Source organism: Colias philodice, chromosome 28 (assembly GCF_061535455.1).
Source record: "Colias philodice isolate Cphi_HAF_F1 chromosome 28, ilColPhil1 Martin Lab GWU primary, whole genome shotgun sequence".
NCBI lineage: Eukaryota > Metazoa > Arthropoda > Insecta > Lepidoptera > Pieridae > Colias > Colias philodice.
Window position 1 is genome coordinate 4,223,622 of NC_143113.1, and position 25,723 is coordinate 4,249,344.

General features: G+C 32.8%; 1 protein-coding gene and 1 long non-coding RNA gene across 3 annotated transcripts; both read left to right on the forward strand.

Moving 5' to 3' along the window:
- Positions 1-6,298: 6,298 nt before the first annotated feature.
- On the forward strand, positions 6,299-24,044 carry LOC149476323 (uncharacterized). 2 transcript variants are annotated; one of them, XM_089712394.1, is made up of 3 exons: positions 6,299-6,401; positions 6,661-6,729; positions 23,604-24,044. In XM_089712394.1, the coding sequence occupies exons 2-3, from the start codon at positions 6,679-6,681 to the stop codon at positions 23,718-23,720; spliced, it is 168 nt and encodes a 55-aa protein (XP_089568520.1). In that variant the 5' UTR covers positions 6,299-6,401; positions 6,661-6,678; the 3' UTR covers positions 23,721-24,044. The 2 variants fall into 2 exon arrangements, with proteins under 2 accessions (XP_089568520.1, XP_089568521.1); XM_089712395.1 differs by having other exon boundaries at positions 6,387-6,512.
- On the forward strand, positions 13,347-14,059 carry LOC149476324 (uncharacterized). Its single transcript, XR_016317862.1, has 2 exons — positions 13,347-13,821; positions 14,019-14,059. It is a non-coding gene; the product is annotated as an uncharacterized LOC149476324 (long non-coding RNA).
- Positions 24,045-25,723: the final 1,679 nt, after the last annotated feature.

Here is a 25,723-nt window from a genome sequence, read left to right on the forward strand (position 1 = left end):
TCGAACCGTACGATAATAATTATCGTACAAATACTATAATTTTGTGCCTAAGTTTCACTTTTACCGTGGTTTCATAAAACCACACAACATTTTTTTTTTTATTCTATACGACGAATAATGTTTTACTTAAATGCATTAAAAATAGTGAGCTTTCAACAAAATAAGTATAATATGTTAAAATATAGTTATTGTTTTAATCAAAATACTTAGTTACTTAGCATTTTGATGTTACGATAGCTTTAAAACGTGTACCTACAAAAGACTTTGCTGTATCTGCAATACATGCGACTCGGAGTATTATTTTGTGTTGGAACTAGAAATTTATGCTTTTAGCAATTGTTCCTTCATCTGTGCTATAAGACTTTGCTTTTTACCAAAGTTCAAGACTCTGTGTTCGCACGGAAAATACCCTGTAGGTTTTCATTACCTTGCGAATGGCGAAAATATGCAGCATAAACGGCTGTATATTTTTACTGCGTTGGCTTGTAAGTTTCACAGCTTCAAGTGACCGTAGACTTGTAAGTATTTCTGAGAAAAAGGGTCTTGTCACACAGGTAGGCGGACAACAAAGTGATTCTATTAGGGTGCCGTTTTTTCCTTTAAGGTTGGGAGCCCTAAAAACGCCGCGTTTCGCCCGCTCGTGTACACCCATTAGGAAGTGTGACTGTAAACGCTTTCGTTTTCTAACTATTGTTTCATGCAAGGTATGCATGTGCGGTCGTTATTTTACGACTTAGAATAAACTTTGAATAAAAGCTTTTGACTTTTTATTGGAAATGCAAATTAACGATTCTGAACAATAGATGTTACATGAATGTTGGGTACTAGCTGTGCCCCTCGGTTTTACCCTCATTGCTCCACTCCTGTTGGTCTTAGCGTGATGATTTTATATAGCCTATAGCCTTCCTCGATAAATGGGCTACCTAACACCTAAATAATTTTTCAAATCGGACCAGTAGTTCCTGAGATCAGCGTGTTCGAACAAACAAACTTTTCAGCTGTAGGTATAGCCTATATGCCTTCCTCGATAAATGGGCTTTCTAACACCTAAATAATTTTTCAAATCGGACCAGTAGTTCCTGAGATCAGCGCGTTCGAACAAACAAACTTTTCAGCTTTATATATGAAGTATAGATATATCTGGATACTTTTCAGTTTAAAACTTATCAAAATGAAGGAATTGTCTGTGTTAGCTTAGCTGGAACTTTTAATAAGGAGCTCCTACTGAAATTTAGCTGCAAGGATTTCAGTAGGAGCCATGCTACAAATTATAAACAAGATTTAATAAATTATTTCCAGTTTCAGGAATCATTATTCGTTACAAATCATACAGAATTCAGTAATTTATAATTTGAAATGTAAGTATCATACACAGGAGAAAATTATGGCCACGTTTCCCATAATTATGGTAAATTTAAGCAAAATTGTAATTGTAATTATGTAAATATGGATATTGTGTCTGAAATAAAGATCTACCTATTATGTATTTATTATTTATAATAACGTACACCACAGTAACACACTTTAGTGACACTTTGTCTTACACGTAGGTACACATTTTCACATTTAAATATGTATATGAGAAAATAGACAACAATTAATATAATCAATAATGTCAAGAAAAAAGCTTAGGGATTTCAAAAACACGAAATATATCTGTTTTACCATCACACATTAATATATTTATACATATAATGAATTTGCGAATTGCGGCATATTCTCAGCTCATACTTTTATTTTCCCGCCTTTTAGATCACTTCAGAAATCTCGTCTCTTAGCTTTGATTAATCCGACAGACTCGCCTACTTATTAACTTCATTTATCTCTTCGCAATGTAAAAACATTTTAGGCTATTTTACAGGTACTTTAGAATATAATCTACTAGCTTTCCACCCGCAGCTTCGCCCGCGCAGTCAAAGAAAAACCCGCATAGTTCATGTTCCCGTGGGATTTCCGGGATAAAACCGATGCTATTTTCCGGGGTAAAAAGTAGCCTATGTCCTTTTTCGGGTATCAAAATATCTCTAAACTAAATTTCATGCAAATTGGTTCAGTAGTTAAAGCGTGATTGAGTAACAGACAGACAGACAGAGTTACTTTCGCATTTATAATAGGTATTAAGTATGGATTTATTCCGACATTTCGACATTACCTTTAAACCCCACAATTGATATTGTATTAATCATTTTATGATTCACCTTAGATAACCTTAAAGAGAAAATGTGCTTGAATGTTTTATTTTCCTTCACCGAATGTTTAGTTCCTCTTTCCTGTGTTAAAAATTAAATGTAACTACCTACATAATATCTATTATCATCGAGACATATCTAATTAAATACTCTCCTATCATTTAAACGTAGATAATAATTAAAAACATTTTAATACATATTTTATACAATTTGAAGGTAACAGCATCTCGTCCCAGTTAAATCATTCGCTATCTGATAAGAAATTTAATGTTCACTGATAGTGACTGACGAAATCTTAACTTGCTTACTTGTGGCTTAAAGCAATTTTCGAAGATAGTACTTAGATACTGTAAATTGTTCATATTTTGATACCCATGTTTGAATTAAAAACAATTTATCTAGCTACATCACTACATAGTATAAAACAGAGTCGCTTTCTCTGTCCCTATATCCCTATAAAATAAATAAAAAAATAAAATAAATAAAATAAATCTTTATTTCACCTTTTGGATCTATACAATATTGGTTATGAGGCTCTGGCTCTCTTGCTAGGCATAGCCTGTGTTAAGTATCCACCATCCCTATGTATGCTTAAATCTTTAAAACTACGCAAAACATTTTCATGTGTTTTTTAAAAGATGATTCAAGAGGAAGGTTTTAGTCACAGACATATCTAAATACTAGATTTCCGCCCGCGGCTTCGCCCGCATTTTCAAAGGAAAACCCGCATAGTTCCCGTTCCCGTGGGATTTCCGGGATAAAACCTATCCTATGTGTTAATCCAAGTTACCCTCTATATGTGTGCTAAATTTCATTGTAATCGGTTCAGTAGTTTTTACGTGAAAGAGTAACAAACATCCATACATCCATACATCCATACAAACTTTCGCCTTTATAATAGTACTAGCCACCCGCCCCAGCTTCGCACGGGTGCAATGCTGATACAAAATACACTACAGAAAAACTGTGAACGTTGTATATAAAATTAAAAACATAGCGGCCCGCTCGACTCGCCCGATAGCCGGGCGGCCGGCCGGTACCGCCGCAAACGCTACGTCCCGCAATTTTTAAATCTGTAATATCTTCGAAAATATTCACTTAAATCATACGGTGTAAAGGGCCATATAGATCTATATTAAATGAACAATGTATTCAAGGTATTTTATTGGTTAAGGATTAATGCTGTATTGGTTAAAATCGCATCGAAAATTAGCCATTATTTGTCGTAAAAAGTAAATGACAAAAAAAAGTTATTGTGGGTTATCCATAAGAGATAGACATATACCATCGCGGACTTTTCTGTAGACCTTTTCAATGTGTATAATACTTAGTACATTATTTTGATAAAACTCGTAGGGTTCAGCCTGCGTTTGCAATGTAAGCGGAAAAAATGTAAAAATTTACGACATCACATTAGAAAACTCAAAAATAACAGTACTTCTCCACTATTTAATGGATGTTATTATACATATAAACCTTCCTCTTGAATCACTCTATCTATTAAAAAAAACCGCATCAAAATCCGTTGCGTAGTTTCAAAGATTTAAGCGTACAAAGGGACATAGGGACATAGGGACATAGGGACAGGGAAAGCGACTTTGTTTTATACTATGTAGTGATTAAGATATTTCTGTGGTTTTAGTATATAATTTATTAGCTGCTCCGCTCGGTTTCACCCCCGTGGCTCCACTTCTGACTTCTGAGGGTCTTAGCGTGATGATATACCTATAGCCTTTAACCTTCCTCTATAAATATCTAACACCGAAAGAATTTTTCAAATCGGACCAGTAGTTCCCGAGATTAGCGCGTTCAAACAAATAAACAAACAAACAAACTCTTCAGCTTTATAATATTAGTATAGATTAGGTTTTAGACAAAGCGGGCGAAGCTGCGGACGGGAAGCTAGTACCTAGGTATAATACACATTATCGTAATTGAAAATGCAATGATATGAATGTTCAATTTATCTACGCATGTGGATAGCATCACCACTGCTCGAAACAGTGAAGAATTACAAAGTAAGAAAACCGACAAAGAATCATAAGTTTGCAGACATGTGACATATCCGCCAACCAGCACTTGACGTGGATGGCAGGATGGATTATGGCCTGTACATGGCCTGTACCCTCATAGGAGGCCCGTGTCCCAGCAGTTGGCTGTGGGAACATCTTATAGGTATAGTTAGGCGGTGACGATGAAAAAGATTATGTTACAGTTAAACCAACAAACCACTGTACGTCTTGTTATTTAGATTTCTATGCACTGTACCATAGGAGCGGTCTGATAATAATTTAAATGATGTGTATTGTGTATAGTGTACCTAGTAAAAACGCCAAATAGCATATTAAATAAGACCTTGGCTATTGAATTATTAAAAAAAACTGTTTGAACTTATGAATTAATTTTATGACTAACTAGCGGTCCGCTCCGGCTTCGCCCGTGGTACATGTTTACGTTTTCTCTACGTAAGAACCATCCTCGTATTTAAAGGAATATAATAAAAAAAGAATTATCGAAATCGGTTCAGCCGTTCTCGAGTTATGCGCTTACCAACACATTTTGCGATTCATTTTTATTTATTATATAAGAAGATATGTAATTACTAATTTGTCTCTAGAGAGAAGTTATCTATGACTATGAGTTTCCGCAGCTTCACTCTTGTAGTAAATAGAATACGAAATAGGATTACTTAAGTTAATTTCAATTCGCTGGTTTGACGTATAAGAATAAAAAACATTAAATGAAGTTAAAATTACATCTTTTAAAAGTTAAAACTACTAATTTATAATTTCCGATTTATCGATACTGTGTCAAAAAGCCTCGCAGCCGATACCATAAATTAATATTCTTACATTGGCACAACTGTATAAAAGAGTTGCTATATCATCTATTTATCCCCATTTCGTATAAAATTTATAATAATTATAAAAAAAAAATTATATTTTTTCATTTCTATTGTAATTATTTTTTATAGAGTCTGTCTAAAAAGTCAGTTTACATGGGTAATTTAAGTAGAAATTTAAAAACTTATACTGGTAACCCTGCAGGTGCTGTCAAAATTGTAAATTATAACCTAGCTTTTCTCAATTTTATTTAGATTTTCCTGTTTAATATTCGTATAAAATGCCAAAACCTTGAGCAGTAGTGCGAGGGAGATAATTTACAAGGTTATTAAGTTTTGTCAGCGTGAAAAAGCAGAACAAAGAGATTTGGTGAACAAAAACAAAGTTACAGAAAGAGTATCCGCCATGACCGGTATGTAACACTAGTTGATACTTGTATTTATTTAATTTTTTTTCTTGTAATTTATATGTAATTAAGTACTAAAATGTGCAAAGGTGTGATCGTTTGTTTATTTGTTTCCTTACACAGAATATGATTTTTCAGGTGTTTCAAGAGTGACTTTGGCTCGTATTAAAAAAGAGGCTAGCGTAAATAACGGAGTATGGCGCACGCCTGGAAAAGGTCGTGGTTCAAAAAATGGACGCCCTTTGAAAATCAATTTGGATGACTTTGATAAATTCAATTCAATTTCTAAATGCATTGACTCTGCTTTGTTTTGTTTATGCAAGTCAAAGTTGATACATAAATGTATGTACATTATGCTCTGAAGTGTTTTTTTATTTGTTGACTTTTCCTGTAATCCTATAAGTACCTACCTCAATTATTTTTTTAATCACTTATCATTTTTAATATTTTTATCAAATTTTAATATAAATATTTTTATTCTAAAGTATCTAGATTGTACGTATAAACTATACATTATTTGCAGTGTTGCTAGGTTGAGTTTTAAAATTACCCTTTAAATTACCCATGTAAACTGACTTTTTAGACAGACTCTAGGTATTACATTGTGACGTTATGTTAGGTTTATTACATTCGATTCTAACTCAATAGTGAATATCTAATATTAGGTATGTGCTGTTAACATTTCTACCTATTATTGAAAGTTAGTGAAGGAGAAAATATATATTAATAAAAACATGTAATCTTTATCCGTGCTGTTTGTGTTATATTCCACGAATGACAGATATTAAATAAATTTATATTTAAGGAAATTTCAGAATATAAATATGGCAACAACTAAAATCAATGTCAAAAAACAGGCATACCAACACAAAGTATTTTCTTGGCATATGATTGGTTCTAGATTTTACAGAATAAATTACAAGAAAGACCTTTCCTTTCATTCGCAAACATCAGCGGGTGTATGTACGTAAATTTTTTAAAGTGTTTTTAAAATAATTTAAACCTCATTTTTTAAACAGTTTCGAAACTCAAAATATTCGAAAAGGAAATTAATTCAGTTCTCTGTCAAAATTCGTGCGTGTCAATAATTAAATTTAAAAATTATTTAGGTTATGTAAAAGTATACTTGATTTTTCCGACAGTGATTTTTGTGAATTTTCTATGCGTATAAGTGGTTTTTATATTGTTTTACGTGAATTTGAGAGTGTTATTTCTTTTACAGCCTACTGATTTGGACATTATGAGGACAACACAAATTACTCAATACGCCCTAAGACTCACATATTCGCAGGTAAGAGCTATATTTTACCACATTTCATGAAGTTAAACCGATTATTACACGATTTCTGTGTTATATTTCTCAATAAAGTAACAGGTTTGGCCTTAGAAATAGAACTTCAACTTATAAATCGGAAAAATAATCCTAATCAACTTTTAAAATACAACCTCACATTTTAATAGGTAACTAAAATTTAAAACTACATATGTACTTCTACTTTATGCAAATTCCACTAATATAAAACCTTTAAAACTCAAACTCAACATTTACTTACTTATTCAATTAGACTTCTTTTAGAAGCACTTTCGAATCGTCATTATATATTTTTAACAATTACCACCGATTCGGAAAGCAGTTAAAAATATGGTTAGGTGCCCCGGCAGGCATTGTTCTGTCCATCCGTGTATTCTCTTTATCAGAACCTTTCTTGTGCCTTAACAAAAACGTTTACAATAATTAACCCAATTGGTCGAGTCGATTTCAAGTTTTGCGCTTAGCATTTAGCAATTAATTTTTATTTTATAGAATTCATGTACCAACAGTTTTTGGTCCATGATAGAAGTAGAAATAATATAAATAGAAGAAGATAGGTGACTTAACTGCAGACTTAACAGACTTAACTTATGTTTTTACTCATTAAGAAAGCTAACTACTAATAAGTTATGGAAATGATTAGTGGTTATAATTAGTCGAATAGATTCACTTATAGTCAATATTAAAAACAAGTTAGTGAAATACTTTCATGTTTAGGGAATTAAAATAAATTAATATCATTAATTAAAACATGCTTGGGCATTCTCTACGTACAACATTTTTATAAAAGACTAGCTGCGCTCCGCAGTTTCACCTGTGTGGTTCCGCTCCTGTTGGTCTTAGTGTGATGATATATAGCCTATAGCCTTCCTCGATGAATGGGCTATCTAACACCGAATGAATCTCTCAAATCGGGCCAGAGTTCCTGAGATTAGCGCTTTCGAACACCCTCTTCAACTTTATAATATTAGTATAGATATAAAAGAAAAGACAAATAGTATAAGCGAACCCGGCAAATATTCTTCTGCCAAGATATTATTGTATTTATAAACCATAAATAAGTATATTTTGCTTTTAATTTGACTGCACAACATTTTTTTCCTGTGTGTATTTATATTTCATTGGCACACAGTAAAATTTAAACTGTAAACATGTTGACGAATTTTAGACCAAAGGGCTCTGTATGTCTTGATTGTCAGAGTTACATTGAGCATCTTAAAATTATGAAAAATACAAAAAAAAAATTATTTGTCAAATTTTAACAGTGAAATTGAAAAAAAAAATACTTTTTTTTTACTCATAACTTTATGACCCGAGTGAACATTGACATATGTTTGTTTAAATCACTACATAGTATAAAACAAAGTTGCTTTTTCTGTCCCTATGTCCCTTTGTATGCTTAAATCTTTAAAACTATGCAACGGATATTGATGCGGTTTTTTTTAATAGATAGAGTGATTCAAGAGGAAGGTTTTAGTATATAATTTATTATGTTTTAGACAAAGTGGGCGAAGCCGCGGGTGGAAAGCTAGTATATTATAAATCCGATAAAACAAAATAAATAACCTTCTACTAATTTTGGGAATGTCGGTTAACAAACGGGTAGCTTACACTTCATATAGGGCCAACCTCTTAATAGAAAGTGTAAAGAATGAACAATATTTCATTAAATAACGAAAATTGGCACTAGTTACAGTTTAAAAATAGACGAAATTATATAATAACTACTAATGATAGTTGCCAAAAATGTTTATTGTTATACATAATATTATGTATAGAATATGTAATAAATAATGATATAGTGGAACATCCCATATGAAGCTTATACTTCATACCTACAGGTATGAAGTATAAGCAGGTAGAGGTAGGTAGGTAAAGCTTTTGCTTCACATATATTTCAGTCCTTTAAGTTGTATAGCAATTAAATTTATAAGAATCCGTAAAGACTTTAAATATCTTGAGATCAGCTGAATCGATTTTGTTAATTATTTTTTATAATATTCCTTGAAGTACGAGGAGAGTTTTTATGGAGAATACATAAACATGTACCAGAGGCGAAGCTAGGGAAGACCGCTAGTTTAAAGTATGTAGTATGTACTGATAAATTGTTGAATTATTCAAATAATTTTCATTAATTACGATTAATTTCATTGCAACAGACTATAAATAAAGGCCAGACTATAAATTCAAGCCAATGCAACAATGTGATTCTGTTAGTCAAATGATCAATAATATGCATGTATGTAAGGCATTTCTACATTGATAATATGTCAATGAACTTTATATTCTTATCATATTTTTTTATATGTATATCTTGCCAAATTTTGGTTTAGCTAAAACAATAATACCCTGTTTAAATTTATTATAGATGCTTATCACTCAGTATTTAAAAAAAATCATTATCTTTATTACTCTGAAAAGATGTTAGTTAGGTATCTAATGGAAAATGATTTTTTTTTTATTTTGTCGTTTTTAGAGTAAAATTGTAACAATAATGTATCAAATCTATTATCTTATAATATTTATATCTCACTAGTTTTCTGCTTACTATTATCCATTTATCAAAATTATAGGGTTTTTCATACAATCTTACAATTTCTTCAACATTTATAGTAACTACAGTGTATATGCAATTGATATCAAAGGTCAGATAAATAAAAATATTTATCTTTGACTTAGAAATGCACTCTTTATATAATACAACAACATTATATCACCTATTTCCGTATATGTTTGCATGTAGGTACAGTAATTATTTATTACAAACTCACACATATTAACCGAGTTACCAAAGAGGGGTAGAAGATAATAAAGTTTCATTATTATTTGCGTCTCCCTTTCGTAGTTTTATAACACTAGCTGACCCATGCAACTTCGTCTAATCCCAAAAGATTTTTTGCAATTCTTTTCATTGTTGCTTTGCTCCTATTGGTTGTAACATGATGTTACATAGCCAATAGCCTTCCATATTATGAACAATCTAACACTGAAACACCTTAATTTTAATAATTTTTCAAATTAGACCAGTTGGAATAGTTCCCGATGTTAGCGCGGTCAAAATAAACAAACTCTTTAGAATCTTAATTTATATATCAGTATAGATATAACAGAGAGGTCCCCAGTAGGTATGTCGTAGAAGAACTATAAATAACTATTTAAGGGGATTACTATGGTCAAAACCGAAAAACACCTTATACATATTGAATTTTGTTGAGGAAACTGTTGGTACGATTGTGTTAAAAAAAATATATGTGATGCTCAAGGATATAATTAACAAAGTGTATTGTTTACTTTTCATTTTAGAACGGCCTAAACATAAAAAAAATACATACAAATCAACCCCTTTTTGAACATAAAACGCATTTTGTTAGGAAAACGGCTACATATTTATACATGAAATTTATACCAAAAAATATGTTATGATATTTGTAACAATTTGTATTGATTGTTTTTTCAATTTTCATTATTATCGTTAAATTATCAAGAAAAAACTCGAATTTATAATAAAACCCACATAAAACCTCACCTCTATTGCATATTTTCGACGAAATTTGACGGTGTCAGTTCGACTCGGACGGGGGACTGTACGTGCGGTTTTTTTTGCAAAATAACGCTAAAATTCACCGAATTGAATGTTTTGTTAAATTAAACCAGATTGTAATAGGTATTTACATGAGCAGTTCATGAAATGAAAGTTAAAAATAGGTATGTAAAGATATAAAAATCTGTTTGTAAATTAGTTTTGTTTTTGAAAGGCGTCATTGAATAACATCCAGTGTTGATAATTTTTGACAGTAAAATATTATCAGAAAACACATACCTATAAAACAGTAACCAGACTTTCCCTGTGTCTTGAATATTTTTTAAAAAAGATTAATTGCTGTTCTATCGTATATTTTAAGGGTCCAAAACAATCCAAAGCCGGGAGATACTGACAAAATTTTGGGTCATTTGTCACAGGATGGCGGTTCTACAGTGGTCTTAGTACGCAATGACAAAAAGAAAAATCATGGTCAGAACAGTGGTACCGGCACTCGGCAGACTAGTCGCGTGGGCGTTAGTCGAACTCGTCGGATAAATTACGGAAGGCAAACGATTTGTAACACAAAAATTTTAGGATTTACCGATAGCCCATAAAGAAGAAGTAGGCGGTAGTGTCATGCCATACTTTTCCGGTGTAATTTACAGCCCACAATACCGACGTGAATGCGTTGATTTAAAAAAAATCAACCATTTGTACCAGGATAATTTTTGCACAGGTAATCATCGTCCAGTAGCCATGTACGAAAATCGCCATGCCATACTTTTCAGACAGTTCCAAATGGTCGCCATACAGCCGAAAATCAGCATTTTTTTTATATTGTACAAAATCATTTAATTTTATATTATTGTATAAAATCGTAGGAAAGTCGAAACTGACATACCTAAACGTATAGCAACATTTTTAGCCGACGCCATTATAGGACGAAATTCTCAATTCAACTGAATTTTTTGTTGGTTCCTTTACCTCCGCACTTAACTGGGTGAACCGATGATTTCTTCTACACTAATATTATAAAGAGGAAAACTTTGTTTGTTTGTTTGTTTGTTTGATTGTAATGAATAGGCTCATAAACTACTGGACCGATTTTAAAAATTGTTTCACCATTCAAAAGCTACATTATCCACGAGTAATATAGGATAGGTTTTATCCCGGATTTTCCACGAGAACGGGAACTATGCGAGTTTTTCTTTGAAACCGCGGGCGGGGCCGCCGGCGGAAAGCTAGTGATTCATAAAAATATAAATTATATAACAATAATTCCTTTGCAGTGACTCTCCGAGGAAAAAAGAAATAGATTCGTGTTACAAATTTTAAAATCATACATAGAACATTTCCATCGACAAGGTTTTCTGGTATTTATAATCTACCGCCTTATAATTTATAATCTACAACTTAACCTCCCCTCCAGTTGGTTAGTTGTCAGTCGATCGCTTACATTTTTTGAAGAGACGATCAGCGAGCCAATTGATCTTAAACAGCCGACCAGTGCGGTCTATAAGTGCCATAGCCGTGCCTTGTGATTTATGTAAGATTTAAGAAAACTATCAAGTGAATGTACCAAGTGAAGGAATAATAAAATACGAATTGTGACGAAGGCGTTTTTATGCTACAAGTTACAACCCAACATTCAAATTAGGATTTAAAAAATTAACCCCGAACTAACTACAAAATACATAACAATCGAAAAAAACGTGATTTCTTGTCCGTTCCCCTATTTTTTTCGGTGTGTGTAGGTTGCATGCATATATTCCTACTAGGTATGAAGAGATATACAGAGAACGCTAAATACATTTGCCTGGTCAACATTACCATTCGATACACCATGACATGGTAGAGGCTGTTCTATAGAATTACGTCAAATAATGTACTCCATCTTTTATATCTCTGTAGGTGAGATGTTCTCCACCCTAGCCATCATCAGGTCTCCAGAATATAGTAGAGTCCGTGTTGAATAAAATTAATTTCTAAATCGGTGTTTTCTTAACTGTTCCCCACTCTAGAACTTATAATTACTTGCTTAGTCATCTTAAGGTCTCCAGAATGGGTCATGTAGTAGAGACTTTGCTTATAACGGTTAATGTTGAAAGATGAGTCTTCCTACATTACATTTACAACATACATAGTACACAATATTTACTATTCATAAATGTAATATGTTAGATACTGCCTCTCAGAGAAAACATAAATTAGGTAGAAACCACTAACACATTACGATACAATACGATACATTTTACAATTCCATAATCTTTGGTCACTTTTACTTCAACAATGATGTATATTATAGAGGGCGGTTAAAAAAACAAATTCAAATATAGTGACAGAATCATTAAGGTCGTTGAACCATGTAATTGCCTTAATCAATGTTTGTACATAATAAGACAAGTATTACTGTGTGTAAATTTCACGCGCCTACATGGAAGCAGGAAAACGTTTCAGTCCTTAATACTTCCCGATTGACAAATCAACACTATTCTTTTGTTTTAACAATGCCGTTGCGCATAATAATATTACCAAAGCTGTGTGGAAGTTATTGTGGGAATTTGAGGTAAGGTAGACCAAATAATACTGCTTTAAAAACATAAAAGTACGGGGGCAGGGGCTACCATGACTTTAATCCATCAGGCCCCGGAATCACAGACACAATAGAAAATCTATTGTGTCGCGGTCGGATCTGGCCTCTCGGTGGTTGAGAGGTTAAATCAGTTTTATTTCCAGTGCGGAAAAAGGACAGCGCTATATGAGTCGTCTAGCGCCATCACTGTCCCACGCGGGAAATAATACTGTTATAAGACATGATGGTAACACAGATGTAGACATATTACTAAAGAAAAGATTTAGTAATCTGTGCTCGGTCGGTTTTATTAAAACCAGTAGGTACTTACGAGTTTCGATTGCACATTTGATTTTAACGGCAGAGAAGTCCTTGTTATGATGATATATGAAAGTAAATATAAAAGACCGCAATTTCTGAAACTTTTTCGCTTTTAGTAAACGCCATCTATTCATAAAATGTAAACTTAAAAAACTGCTGCGCGACATTCTGCCTTTTTACCTAAAGTACCCGTCACGAGAAGCTATAAATTATGTAAACAAACATCTTTTACTAAGTAAACATTTTATACTGCGAGATAATAATAAATTGACCATATTCAATCGACATGAAATATAGACGGGTTATATGAAAGTAACAACCTATTTAATTTAGTCGGATCATATTTTAACGACGCAAAGCGCTATCGTTTGTGTTTCTTGGTACCGGAACGCGTCCGTCGCAGGGATTGTGAACTATCGGGACGCCATTTTGAAATAAACGCATCATTCGAGTTTCGAATGCGTACGAGTTTGTTTCATTGCTTTGCATATATCGCGGATCTGGTTGTTATTGTTAATTTTGTTATTGTTTCGTTATCACTTTTTTATTGTTGTTACTTTAATTGTTGCGTTAATTTTATTTGTTATTACGTATAATGGAGCCAGTAGCCAGTACATCTAAGGAAATAAATTCGCCACGAAAAAAACGTCAAAAGGTGCGTAATACAATTTATCTAAAATATATAATAAGTAAAAAGAAAGAGTTGTTTGTTCAAACGCGCTAATCTTTGGAAACTTAAGGTTAATATTAGAAGTAGGTTTTAAATTGTGAAGTAATTGGTTAGGTTAATTGGTATACCTGGAGATATAGCTTGAGCTTCGTGTGACAAGTGACTACCGGTGATTTTTACAGGTGACGAGCTTTACGGTTAATGAGAAAAATATGGTGATCAACGTATATAAGTACGTGAAAGAAAATTGGCCATCGAATGAATATCCCTACAAAACCGAAATAAATAAAAAAACAGCATCGATTTTGGGAATTGGCATAGCATCTGTGTATAATATTTGTTACTTAATAATTTATTAAATCTTAAACAAATTCATTTTTTTTGTTGGTCCAAATGTTGTGAACTCCTGAACACTTGTTTACAAAATTTATAGCTTCTCATGACGGTTACTTTACATTCATATTGTTCATGCTTTTTAATGTGATCTAGTATTTAAATAGCAAAACTAAATAACTAATATCCACAGTATGATTTTTTTACCTACCTTCATTATAAAGTAAAATTAACTATTTCCAGTGTTTGATATCTCTTTTTAAAATGCTACATTTTATAACAGGATCCTAAATTTATAAATTTAAATTGTATCGAATTTTCTAGTTGCTATCGAAAACCTGAAGACCTTGAAATAGTAAAGTTTATTTCCTGGGTGAATGGCCAATGTTCACAGTAGGAACATTCCGTACAAATGAACTGATGTATGAAATTAACATTAACAATACTTTAATTCAATTAATTAGATTAGACTTCAATAATACTACCGGAATTAAAAGTAATGTTCGTGAACAAAAATCCAAATTTCCCCTTTGCAATATGTATGAGGCATGAGCTTAGTAGTTAGTTGTAGATGATAGTTAAAGATTTCAACAATCGTCAATCAATTGATCTTAATAGTTACCAAATTCATCTCATCCCTAAAACTATACCTACATAAGCAGTATATACACTGCAAGGTCGCTGTAATGGCCGCCTGCCAAACACTAATATATTTGGTACGGTAATTGTGATCAACTGAACGCTTTCCGCCAACGAACATGGTAGAAATTGATAATGGTTTTATTTCTGGAGATATGGAAGACTGAACTTTCCACTATTGATATCTTATATGTATAGTTATGCAGTCTCATAGTTTGTTATTATAATTAGCAGAAACGTTCCTTTATTGGGTTTTTTATAATTATTTCAAACATGGATAATACCCATAGTACCTATAAAGAGAGCTTATCATACGGTAAAATTATGTACCCTCATTATCCATACTAATATTATAAATGCGAAAGTAACTGTCTGTCTGTCTGTTACTCAATCACGCCTAAACTACTGAACCAATTTTCATGAAATTTGGTATGGAGATATTTCGATACCCGAGAAAGGACATAGGCTACTTTTTATCCCGGGAAAATGATGCAATCCCGGAAATCCCACGGGAACGGGAACTATGCGGGTTTTTCCTTGAAAACGGAGGCGAAGCCGCGGGCGGAAAGCTAGTTATATATACGTAAGTCGTCTATAATCAAGCAATCTAAGCCTTTTTTCATAAACCAATCTTTTGGTAAGGTTATAAATAAGTTTAAATATGTTCTATGTACTAAAAATACGAGATAGGACGGTGTCGTTACCCAAAATACAATACGTAAAGGCATACATCAATGTCCACATTCCTTCCAATCTAGGCGCCCGATAGTGACAAATTTTCTGTTATCAGTCAAGATGCCACCAAGGTGTTATCAAATTATATCACTACATAGTATAAAACAAAGTCGCTTTCCCTGTCCCTATGTCCCTTTGTACGCTTAAATCTTTGAAACTACGCAACGGATTTTGATGCGGTTTTTTTAATAGATAGAGTGATTCAAGAGGAAGGTTTATATGTATAATAACATCCAGTAAATATATAGAGAATATATGATGTCGTAAAAAATTACATTTTTTCCGCTTACATTGCAAACGTAGGCTGAACCCTACGAGTTTTATCAAAATAATGTACTAAGTATTATACACATTGAAAAGGTCTACAGAAAAGTCCGCGATGGTATATGTCTATCTCTTATGGATAACCCACAATAACTTTTTTTTGTCATTTACTTTTTACGTCAGATAATGGCTTATTTTCGATGCGATTTTAACCAATACAGCATTAATCCTTAACCAATTAAATACCTTTAATACATTGTTCATTTAATATAGATCTATATGGCCCTTTACACCGTATGATTTAAGTGAATATTTTCGAAGATATTACAGATTTAAAAATTGCGGGACGTAGCGTTTGCGGCGGTACCGGCCGGCCGCCCGGCTATCTATTTTATACCCGTGCGAAGCTGGAGCGGGCCGCTATGTTTTTATATACAACGTTCACAGTTTTTCTGTAGTGTATTTAGTATCAGCATTGCACCCGTGCGAAGCCGGGGCGGGTCGCTAGTTTGTTATATGGAAGGAAATAAACTGACGCACTAGCGTAGAATTAAATGATGCAGTGGCGCCTGGGTAAGCTAATAGCATTTTATGGCAGGATAAAGATGTGTCACCTAATAGAGTAAAATGATACCGTACAAATAAATTTGGTGCTAGAATTAAAGAAATTATTTTGTGGGGATATTATGTGTTTAGACAATAATTCTGGGGTAGGGTATTCTTGGTGATGGTTTCTCCTTTCTTTACGAAACCTTCGATCTTGTCGTAGCACATGCTTGCTGGCCTTTAAACTTAGTTAATTTCTGCTACACTGAAGAATGCAACGGAATTTGTTAGCAAATGCTCGAGATTTGCAACAACTGTGTATGCAGATAACACATAATTACGGACCAAATTTTAGTCTATATTCCGTGAATTGCTATTTGCATTAGCAGATTAAAGGTTATTATATTTTAATTCAATCACATAATCGGAATTCCAAACATTTCAATGATTGTAATTATTTTATCATAATTTCTTATCCACTAGTTCTTACTAAGCTCGCCTTTTAAAATTTTTAACGATAGTATCGTAATCGAACACCTCTTCAAAAGTATCTTCATATTCATGTTGTCAGGATTGGCTCCGAACCATATCTATTTGTAGATAATGAATTTTTGCCAAAATAGTCCCCCGTTACATTTACCTAACAGCTTATCGTAATGTTATTTTGATCTAGATTTTTAATAAGGTAGATTAAATAATAATAACGTCTGATAATCTATTGGTAGCGATAATTACTTACGTTATTGGAATTCCTTTTAATCTCTCGTGCACAATTATGTTTATTTTATTAAGTATTTGCGTTTGCGAGCTTTGGTGCCACAGACAGACACACAAAACACACATAGCGGTCAAACACAACATCTCTTCTGTCGCACAAAAGCACAAAATACTACATTCTCTTAAACGTAATTAAACATTGAGTATCCCTTCATACGTACTTTTAAATAAATAGATCGTGTAAATACCGGAAATAATCTTTATTTGTGCTCATTTTCGAGTTCGGCACATAATGGAAGAGGCTTATTTTAGTATTCGCAAAGCTAAAAACGTACTTCATTCAAGATTTAACAAGCGTCTATTTTCACATCTACAATGTACACAAGTAATATTGGCATTGATAGAAAGTTTAGAAACCCGTCTTATCACTACATAGGAGAGAAAATTCCTAAACAGATAGCTGCTATATGTGTTACTAATGCCTGATATCATCTTTGCCAACTTGGCATATTGTCTGTCATGTGAGCTTCACAACCTAGACCGGAACACCTCTCTTTTATATCTAGGGAATATAAAATAGATATGAAAATATTAAATGGGTCAAAGAAAGACCTGTCCGCAAAGATTGTATTTATTTATTAGCAATACCAAAATATCATTGAAACAAATGTGAAAAGCATCTGCCAGGAGACAACCCAGCCTAAGATTCTATAAACTTAACTATACCTACTCGTGTAAACGAAAACTCGTATCCAGTGTTGTTCAGTATAAGAACATTGCATAGAATATTTTCGAACGCACTAAGAACAACCGAAAGAATGCTCTACGCCTGTTTACACTATAATTTGTCATAGTGGGGTTAGAATGCGCATTCGCTCGTTTGATTTTTTTTTTTGTGTGGTGTCTCTCAATGTTAGCCAGAAGGGCTTCTACATTTTAACGCGGACGCGGGGGTGAACTGAAGGTTCACCCTGGTAGCGACATGCACAAGGGCGTCCCCCCTTGACGGGGACCACGAACCTCGGCTTGAGCTGTCGCTTGAGTGGAGGAGGCCAGAAGGGCCCTAATCGGACGGGACTCGTTTGATATAAATGCACTGTATAAGAAACTGTTTTCGTTCCTTTAGCATTAATTACGTAGTTGTCTTTTAGGACTTTACACTTACCAGTTTGCGTTTAATTGCAAAGATACACTATTGAACTTTGCTCGTCGTGATAAATATAGACTGGTCGTCAATTTATTGTGATTTTCTCAATTTATTTATATCATTGTACGTAGCGGCATTGTTATCTATCTTTGGCTTATTGCTGGCGAAAAGTAGGATAAACATATGGGTTTATGCTGATATTAGTGACGCTATTATTATTAAGAAATCGTTTTGCGTTTATTTCTGTCGCGTAAGAAAATTCGCGAAGTACATGGATCTCTCCATGAACGAATAGCTCTGTGATAACATGCGAATCTTTATAATAGTAGAAAATGTAGAGAATTTTAATTACCTTAAATATGTAACTGATCTGCATTTAATACGATTATCTATGCTAATATTATTAAGCTGAAGAGTTTGTTTGAACGCGGTAATCTCAAGAATTGCCGGTCCGATTTGAAAAATTCTTTCAGTGTTAGATAGCCCATTTATCGAGGAAGGCTACAGGCATCACGCTAAGAGCAACAGGAGCGGAGCGATGCGGGTGAAACCGTGGGGCGCAGCTAGTAATTTATAGACACTGATTAACCTGACTGATTAGATGGAGGATATATTTTGCGCACTTCACGTGTTCAGTCAACTTTTAAGGCCAAATTATTTATATCCCTTTGGCGCCACTTCGTCAACAATGTTTAAAAATACTTTATTATCATCTCTCGTATAGTAAAATCATTGTTCGTAATATAGATAGGTAGGTATCATCTGAAAGAACTGGATAAACAAAGATAGTTATTTTTAGGTATTCTTTATTTTAACTGTGAGTGTCTAAAAATTACTGCGTCTTGTACACCTCGCAGTTCTATCGCCATTTTTTTTTGTTTGTTGTTACTTTTTCAATATTCAACTCTATTGAAGACTTCGATAGTTAATTATTCTGATTGCAACTTTGTAACAGTTGCTAATTACTATTATCAGCATTGATATACTACTACTTAAGAATGCATATGAAATGAAATAAATTATGGACGACACCTATCTTTTCTAAAATTTGAAACTTCTGAACTTAAAAAATATCATTCTAAAGACTATGTTGTATTCCTGGAAAATTTTATTAGGAATTTTGCAAAAGGCTACTAGATTTTATGACTGTTAAACTGCTACCTATCCTTGATATTTTTATGTGCACTAATGCGGCGGAACTATAGTAAATCACGTCTCCAATTGAAACCACGTTTTAGTATTTTGGACATTAAAATATTTATTACTTACTGAACTGACTCGAGAGACATTTCCTGTTTTCGCAAATTGACCTGAGAAGTTTTAATAATAAGTAGGACTGTTTCAATTTCCAGATTTTCACTTGATATATTTTCTTTCATCTGGTTGAATTGATTGTATTTTGGACATTAAAATATTTATTACTTAACTGACTCGAGAAAATAATATTATCCTGTTTTCACAAATTGTCTAACCCGAGAAGTTTAAACAATTGTTAGGACTTTTTCAATTTCCAGATTTTCACTTGATGTATTTTCTTTCATCTGGTTGAATTGTCGTACGAACACGTATATTACCGTGACCAAGAGAACCAAGAATTCTATATTATATACAGAACTATATCTCATTATTTAACTGTATCTTTAACCTATTTATAAACATTAACTTTATAAATGGTGTCAAGTTTAATTGCAAATCGTGATAGTATTTAATGATAAAATTTTATACCTACTTCATACTATACGTAAGCCTCCAGGCTATCTAAAGACGCAAGTCAAGATAGATAACCTAGGTATCTAGGTATAAGAGAGGGAAGCTGGTCGATAATGCGCAGTGCGATGCAGTGTTGCGCATTTGTATATAGGTAATAGGTATTATTATAGACTGGAATGTTCCTGGTCATCTATACTAATACTAATCTATATTCTATACTAATATAATAAAGCTGAAGAGTTTGTTTGTTTGAACGCGCTGATCTCGGGAACTACTGGTCCTATTTGAAAAATTCTTTCGGTGTTAGATAGCCCATTTATCGAGGAAGGCTATAGGCTATATTATATCATCACGCTAAGACCAACAGGAGCGGCGCCACGCGAGTGAAACCGCGCGGCACAGCTAGTAGTAGTAGCACTTGCAATTATTGATGTATTTTCTTATAAAAGACTAGCGGTCCGCCCCGGCTTCGCCCGTGGTACATATTTACGTTTTCTCTACATAAGAACCATCCTCGTACTTCAAGGAATATAATAGAAAAGAATAATCGAAATCGGTTCAGCCATTCACACGTGATGCCGTGACAACGCGAAACGGGTGCAGCCGTGCAGGCCCGCCGCCTTTTTAATTTTTATAGCTCCCGCCGCGCAGCGCGTCGAACGCGGCAACTGATACACAAAAATAATCCTTATGGCATGATTCTGTATTCACGCGCGATGACTATTATAACGTATTTCATGTATAACTTTGGTGTTTCTACACCGATTTACATGATTCTTTTACTATAACCTGCCCAGGAGTATGAAGAATAATTGTGCCAAATTTAGTTAAAATCCGTCGGGTAGTTTTTGTTTCTATAACGAATATACAGACAGACAGACAGACAGACAGACAGACAGACAGACAGACAAAAATTTTACTGATTGCATTTTTGGCATCAGTAGCGATCCCTTATCACCCCTTCATAGTTTTTTTTTAAATATATTTCATGTACAGAATTGGCCTCTCTACAGATTTATTATAAGTATAGATAAGAAAATATGTACATCAATAATTGCAAGTATAGCAGAGTTGAGACAAGATTCTTGAACCAATATGTATATTATAAACTTATATACTGTTAACCCAAAAGAATATATGTATTTAGGATACATATACTTAATTATATATTTCAAATAATAGTTCCCTATTTGATGAAGGAACATTTTGATAATTTTAATGGTACTGTGACTAAATTGAAGATTATGAACCAGAATGCCAGAATGCTGTATTTTATAAGTATCTATGTATTATAGTGGTTTTCTGTTGTCTCGGCGGTGAAATAAATGTCTGAAGAATACATACAACTACAATCAAAGATTACACAACTATCGAGTTTTATAAAATGCATGTATCATAGTATACCTGTATTATTATGTATTCTTTGACTAGGTCACTCACTATATGTTTTCTTTTGTTAGTACCGCTTATACGAATTTCCATTGGCTTCTACTTTTCCTTGAATTATAGACGGAATCCATACAAAATTAAAAACTAAATATAATATGTATTAATTAATTTAGGGTAAATCTGATTAGTTGAAAGAGGAATTTTAGAGGTTCTTGTCGGGTCTTCTCTGTGGAAACTGCTTTCCGAACTGGTGGGAGGTTTTTATGTATTTTACCCATTTGAAAGCGCTTCTAAAAGAAGTCTAGTTGAAACAAGTAAATGTTTTAGTTCGTAATATGTTTGTAAATTCATTCAATACGCATTAGCATAGTTTAACGATGAAACGCCGGCGACATGATGTTGGACAAAAATAAATCATCACATGACTGCTTTGTTAATCCGCTACGGTCTAACAATAATGAGAGCACGAACTTGCTATGTATTAAATGGTGTAATTATTATTATAATAGAACCATTATTTTGGAAATAGTTTACTTATACCTTAAATTAACACATGAATAAATATGAAATCTCGACGTGAATAGTGTTGAGTTTAAAATTTTGGGAGAAATGGTGGGTGCTTTTGGTTATTTCACGCCGCAACGGAACATACATACTTTTTTAAGTTTTATTTTACATAGAATACTATAATATACTTGTCGGAGAATTTAAATAACTCTTCATAATTAATTATAATTAGGTAGATATGTGAAATAATATTAAATAATGACTCAGTGCGCACACCTTGCGCGGTCGATGGTAAGTACCGAGACCATATCATCGAGCTACTGACTCAAGGAATATAAACCATAGCATGGCTCGTAACCCCATGCATTTCATTTCAATTAAATATCGACATCGTTGTACACCATAGAGTACATTGTAATAGGAAGGTATAGCCACATAACTACTCTGTTATAATTCTCTCACATATTTATATGGTCAGATAACATTTAAAAAGCTTTTAAGTTGTGTCTTGTGTTTTGAGATAGTTAGGAAGCTTGAGATTGAATTAGCTTGTTAATAAAATTGTAAAACTGCGCTTTGCTTCAAAAATGAGTTACAAAGTGGAAGATACTTGTTGTCATTTTTGCGTCCACATTTCTATTTTGGTTTCACGAACACTCCGGCGCAACCAGCTGACCGCCAAAAATTTGCGCGTTTCAATAAAATGTCCCGAAATAAATATTTATTTGCGTTATTTTCGTTAATAACAATGACCTTTTTGATTTTATTGTCGGTGGGAAATTTGAATTTGTCTTCACTATCGAATCTATTATCAAGAGAAAAAATTTTGTTTGTCACGATTTAACTTGAAAACTAGGTACTTGAGCGATTTCAATTATTAAAATTCGTTAATCATTTGAATGTTTTACCGGGTATAATTTTTTTTTACCTGGGCTGTGCTGGTCCCAGCGGCTAGTATTATAGATTTAGGAAAGTATCAGACATACACTTTAATTATAATATGTAGTTTAATATATTATTACCTAATTTGAGTAGGTCCTTACATATACTTTCTTTATTGTCTCAATTTCTTTCTTTTCTTATAATAATTTCTAGAACATGTATTTGGTTATCCGTTTGATTATCTTATCAATTTATTCGATAAATCCGCAAAATACAATTGATTTCGCCATTTGTTAGTGCAGCGTAAAACATATCGGTGAGCGTTGGCAAATATTTTTGTTCTAATATTATATAAGTTACAATATTTTATATATCTTGCGTAAAAAATCTTTATCCAGAAATAGTTATAGTGATATCTATAGGTGTAGACTATAGTGTTGGTGTGCCTGTATTGTATTATTCTCCACTTATTTATCTTAGGGCCGATTTTCCAATCCATAGTTAAAACCTATCCGCCCAATAAAGTATTACACGATAATATTAAAATGTCACCCGTAAACTGTCAAATACGGCCAAAGAATACACTTTTGAAATGGTAGTTTAGTACGTTATTCGACGAATAAGTATTTAACTATTTACCAAGGATTGAAAAATTAGCCCTTAATATTATATTATTGTATTCAATACAAACAATAACAAAGGGATGGTCAGTCAAATTAAAACTGTATTTTTACGTGACGTAAGAACATTAAATAATAATAATCAGGTACAAGCTAAACAAAATAATTTTATTTATCGTTATCTCCATAACACGATCAATCATTTTAAATGACCCTACTATTAGTTTAAACAAGCTTATATTTACAAAATGTTAAATCAATTTTTCTTTTGTCCACAGCCAGCGAGTCGTGAAAAAATGGTGTCGAGATCAGCCCTAGCTCTTGCCGCCATCGGTCTTGGTGTTTCAACTTTCAGCGTCCGTCAAATGATCCTCAGCCAATCCAGGAGGTTTTAGCCCAACCACAGACTAAAAAGTTCTACATTAGAACATCTGTAGGTCCGCCATTTTTATTGTCAACATGGAGACACGAAAAATGCACACGTCTTAGATTCTTGTTCTCCATTTCAGTATTTATTTGTGATTGTGTAAATGAAAAAAAAAATTGTAAAAAGCGAAATGTAAAAAAGCGTAATTTATTTTTTTTCGCGCGATTGTGTACTCCACCGATTATTTTTTTAGAAATAAGTCTCCGTTTGGGTGGTAGTATGAGTATGGCTGAATGGTACCTTGCAACCGTTTTATTTTGTGATGGAAACCAAATAAATATAGTCACTAAGGTTTTTGTGTTTTATTTTATACCTCTATTACCTTTTACCTATGAAAATAAATAGGTCAAACCTATTTTAAAAAAGATCTCATTGAATTCTCGTTAATTTTTCGTACATGTAACTATACCTACAATAAAAACATAATATAAAAGAGTTCAATTATTATCTATATACATATATGGTATAATATAATAAAATATATATTTTCAATAATTTTAAACTTACAACTCATGATCGCTTACATGTAGGTATTAAATTGATATTCACATCAAATACTCAGGTTTATAATATATCAACGCAATCAGAAGATCCCTACACAGTCGTAAATGCTGAAAAACTTTAAAATCTGAGTTCACGAGACGAGACACTAGGTGAAATAATTGTCAATTATCGGAACATAAAAATAAATTCCGACTTTGTTGACCACCATTTTTGTACGGCATCTGTGTCATACTACAATGTATTTCAATACTGCTTTTAATCCATTATTTCGCAACGCCGTACAAAAATCATGGAGACAAGGGGAAAAAATCTCTACCTGTACTTTCGAATTCTCATCTGCACTCAGTTGGACAGCTTCCAAGTGACCGCATAGTGCTGAATCTTATTATTTTATGCTCTTATATCGTTCTAGATAGGTCACCTGGTGGTTCAAATGACCCATAAATTTTTCAACATCGGCCTGTAGTCTATATTTATTGGGTTTATATGTTTTAGAATGAGCATTAGCTGCTTTCATATTAATGCACCGTAAGGAACATCCGTGCCTATCCTATGCATTTGTTTTTCATACAATGTACAGAATTGAATCTACTTCAGTTTTATTGTAGGTTTATGATTATGTTTATCCCTGCTTATATTATTATGATTGCGAAAGTAACTTAGTCCTAGGATTTAGTCCAACACATTGACCAGTGAAAGAATATAGGTTGGTTTTAACTATGCGGAGTTTCCTTTCAATACGCGAGCGGAAAACTCATATCAGGTAAGGACACTATAAATTATTAGGCACCTGAAAATAACGCCATAAAATCAAAAATGCTTATCTTAAATAGTTCAAATAGGGATAAATGAAACACAACATAAAATTCTAAATATTTATTAATTTCATACTATTATTTGAATTAACAAAAATGCCGACAATTACAAACTTAACAATATACTTATGAAGGTACAAAATGTTCATACATAAAATACTCGAGATTGTTGTATTTTAAAATTTGATAGTTTTTATAAAGTTGCAACTGGGATCTTCAACATGTCAAGAAATTATTATATAGGCCAAAATAAATGGACAATTTTTTCTCTTATTCATTTCAAAACATAACAATAAATAAATCAGAAAAATTTTATACAGAGATACATTTTTTTTTTTATTACTGCGCTTGCATTTTACTGCATATTCTTAGAGATACAACATTATACAATACTATTAATAAATATTAACTAATGATTGAATGTTGATGGAGTCTTAAAAAATTAAGGTAAGTTTAATTCAAAAGTCAACAATCAATAATTAAAACTTTGTGCACAGATAACAAAAAATAATATACAAAAAAAATCTCAACAAATCTACTAAAAGAAACAAGGATAAATGCAGTGTAAGTACAAACATTTAAAAATTTGATATCTGAATTATGACTAATACAAAAAGGGCAAAATCGAATTGCACATGATAAATGATTTACA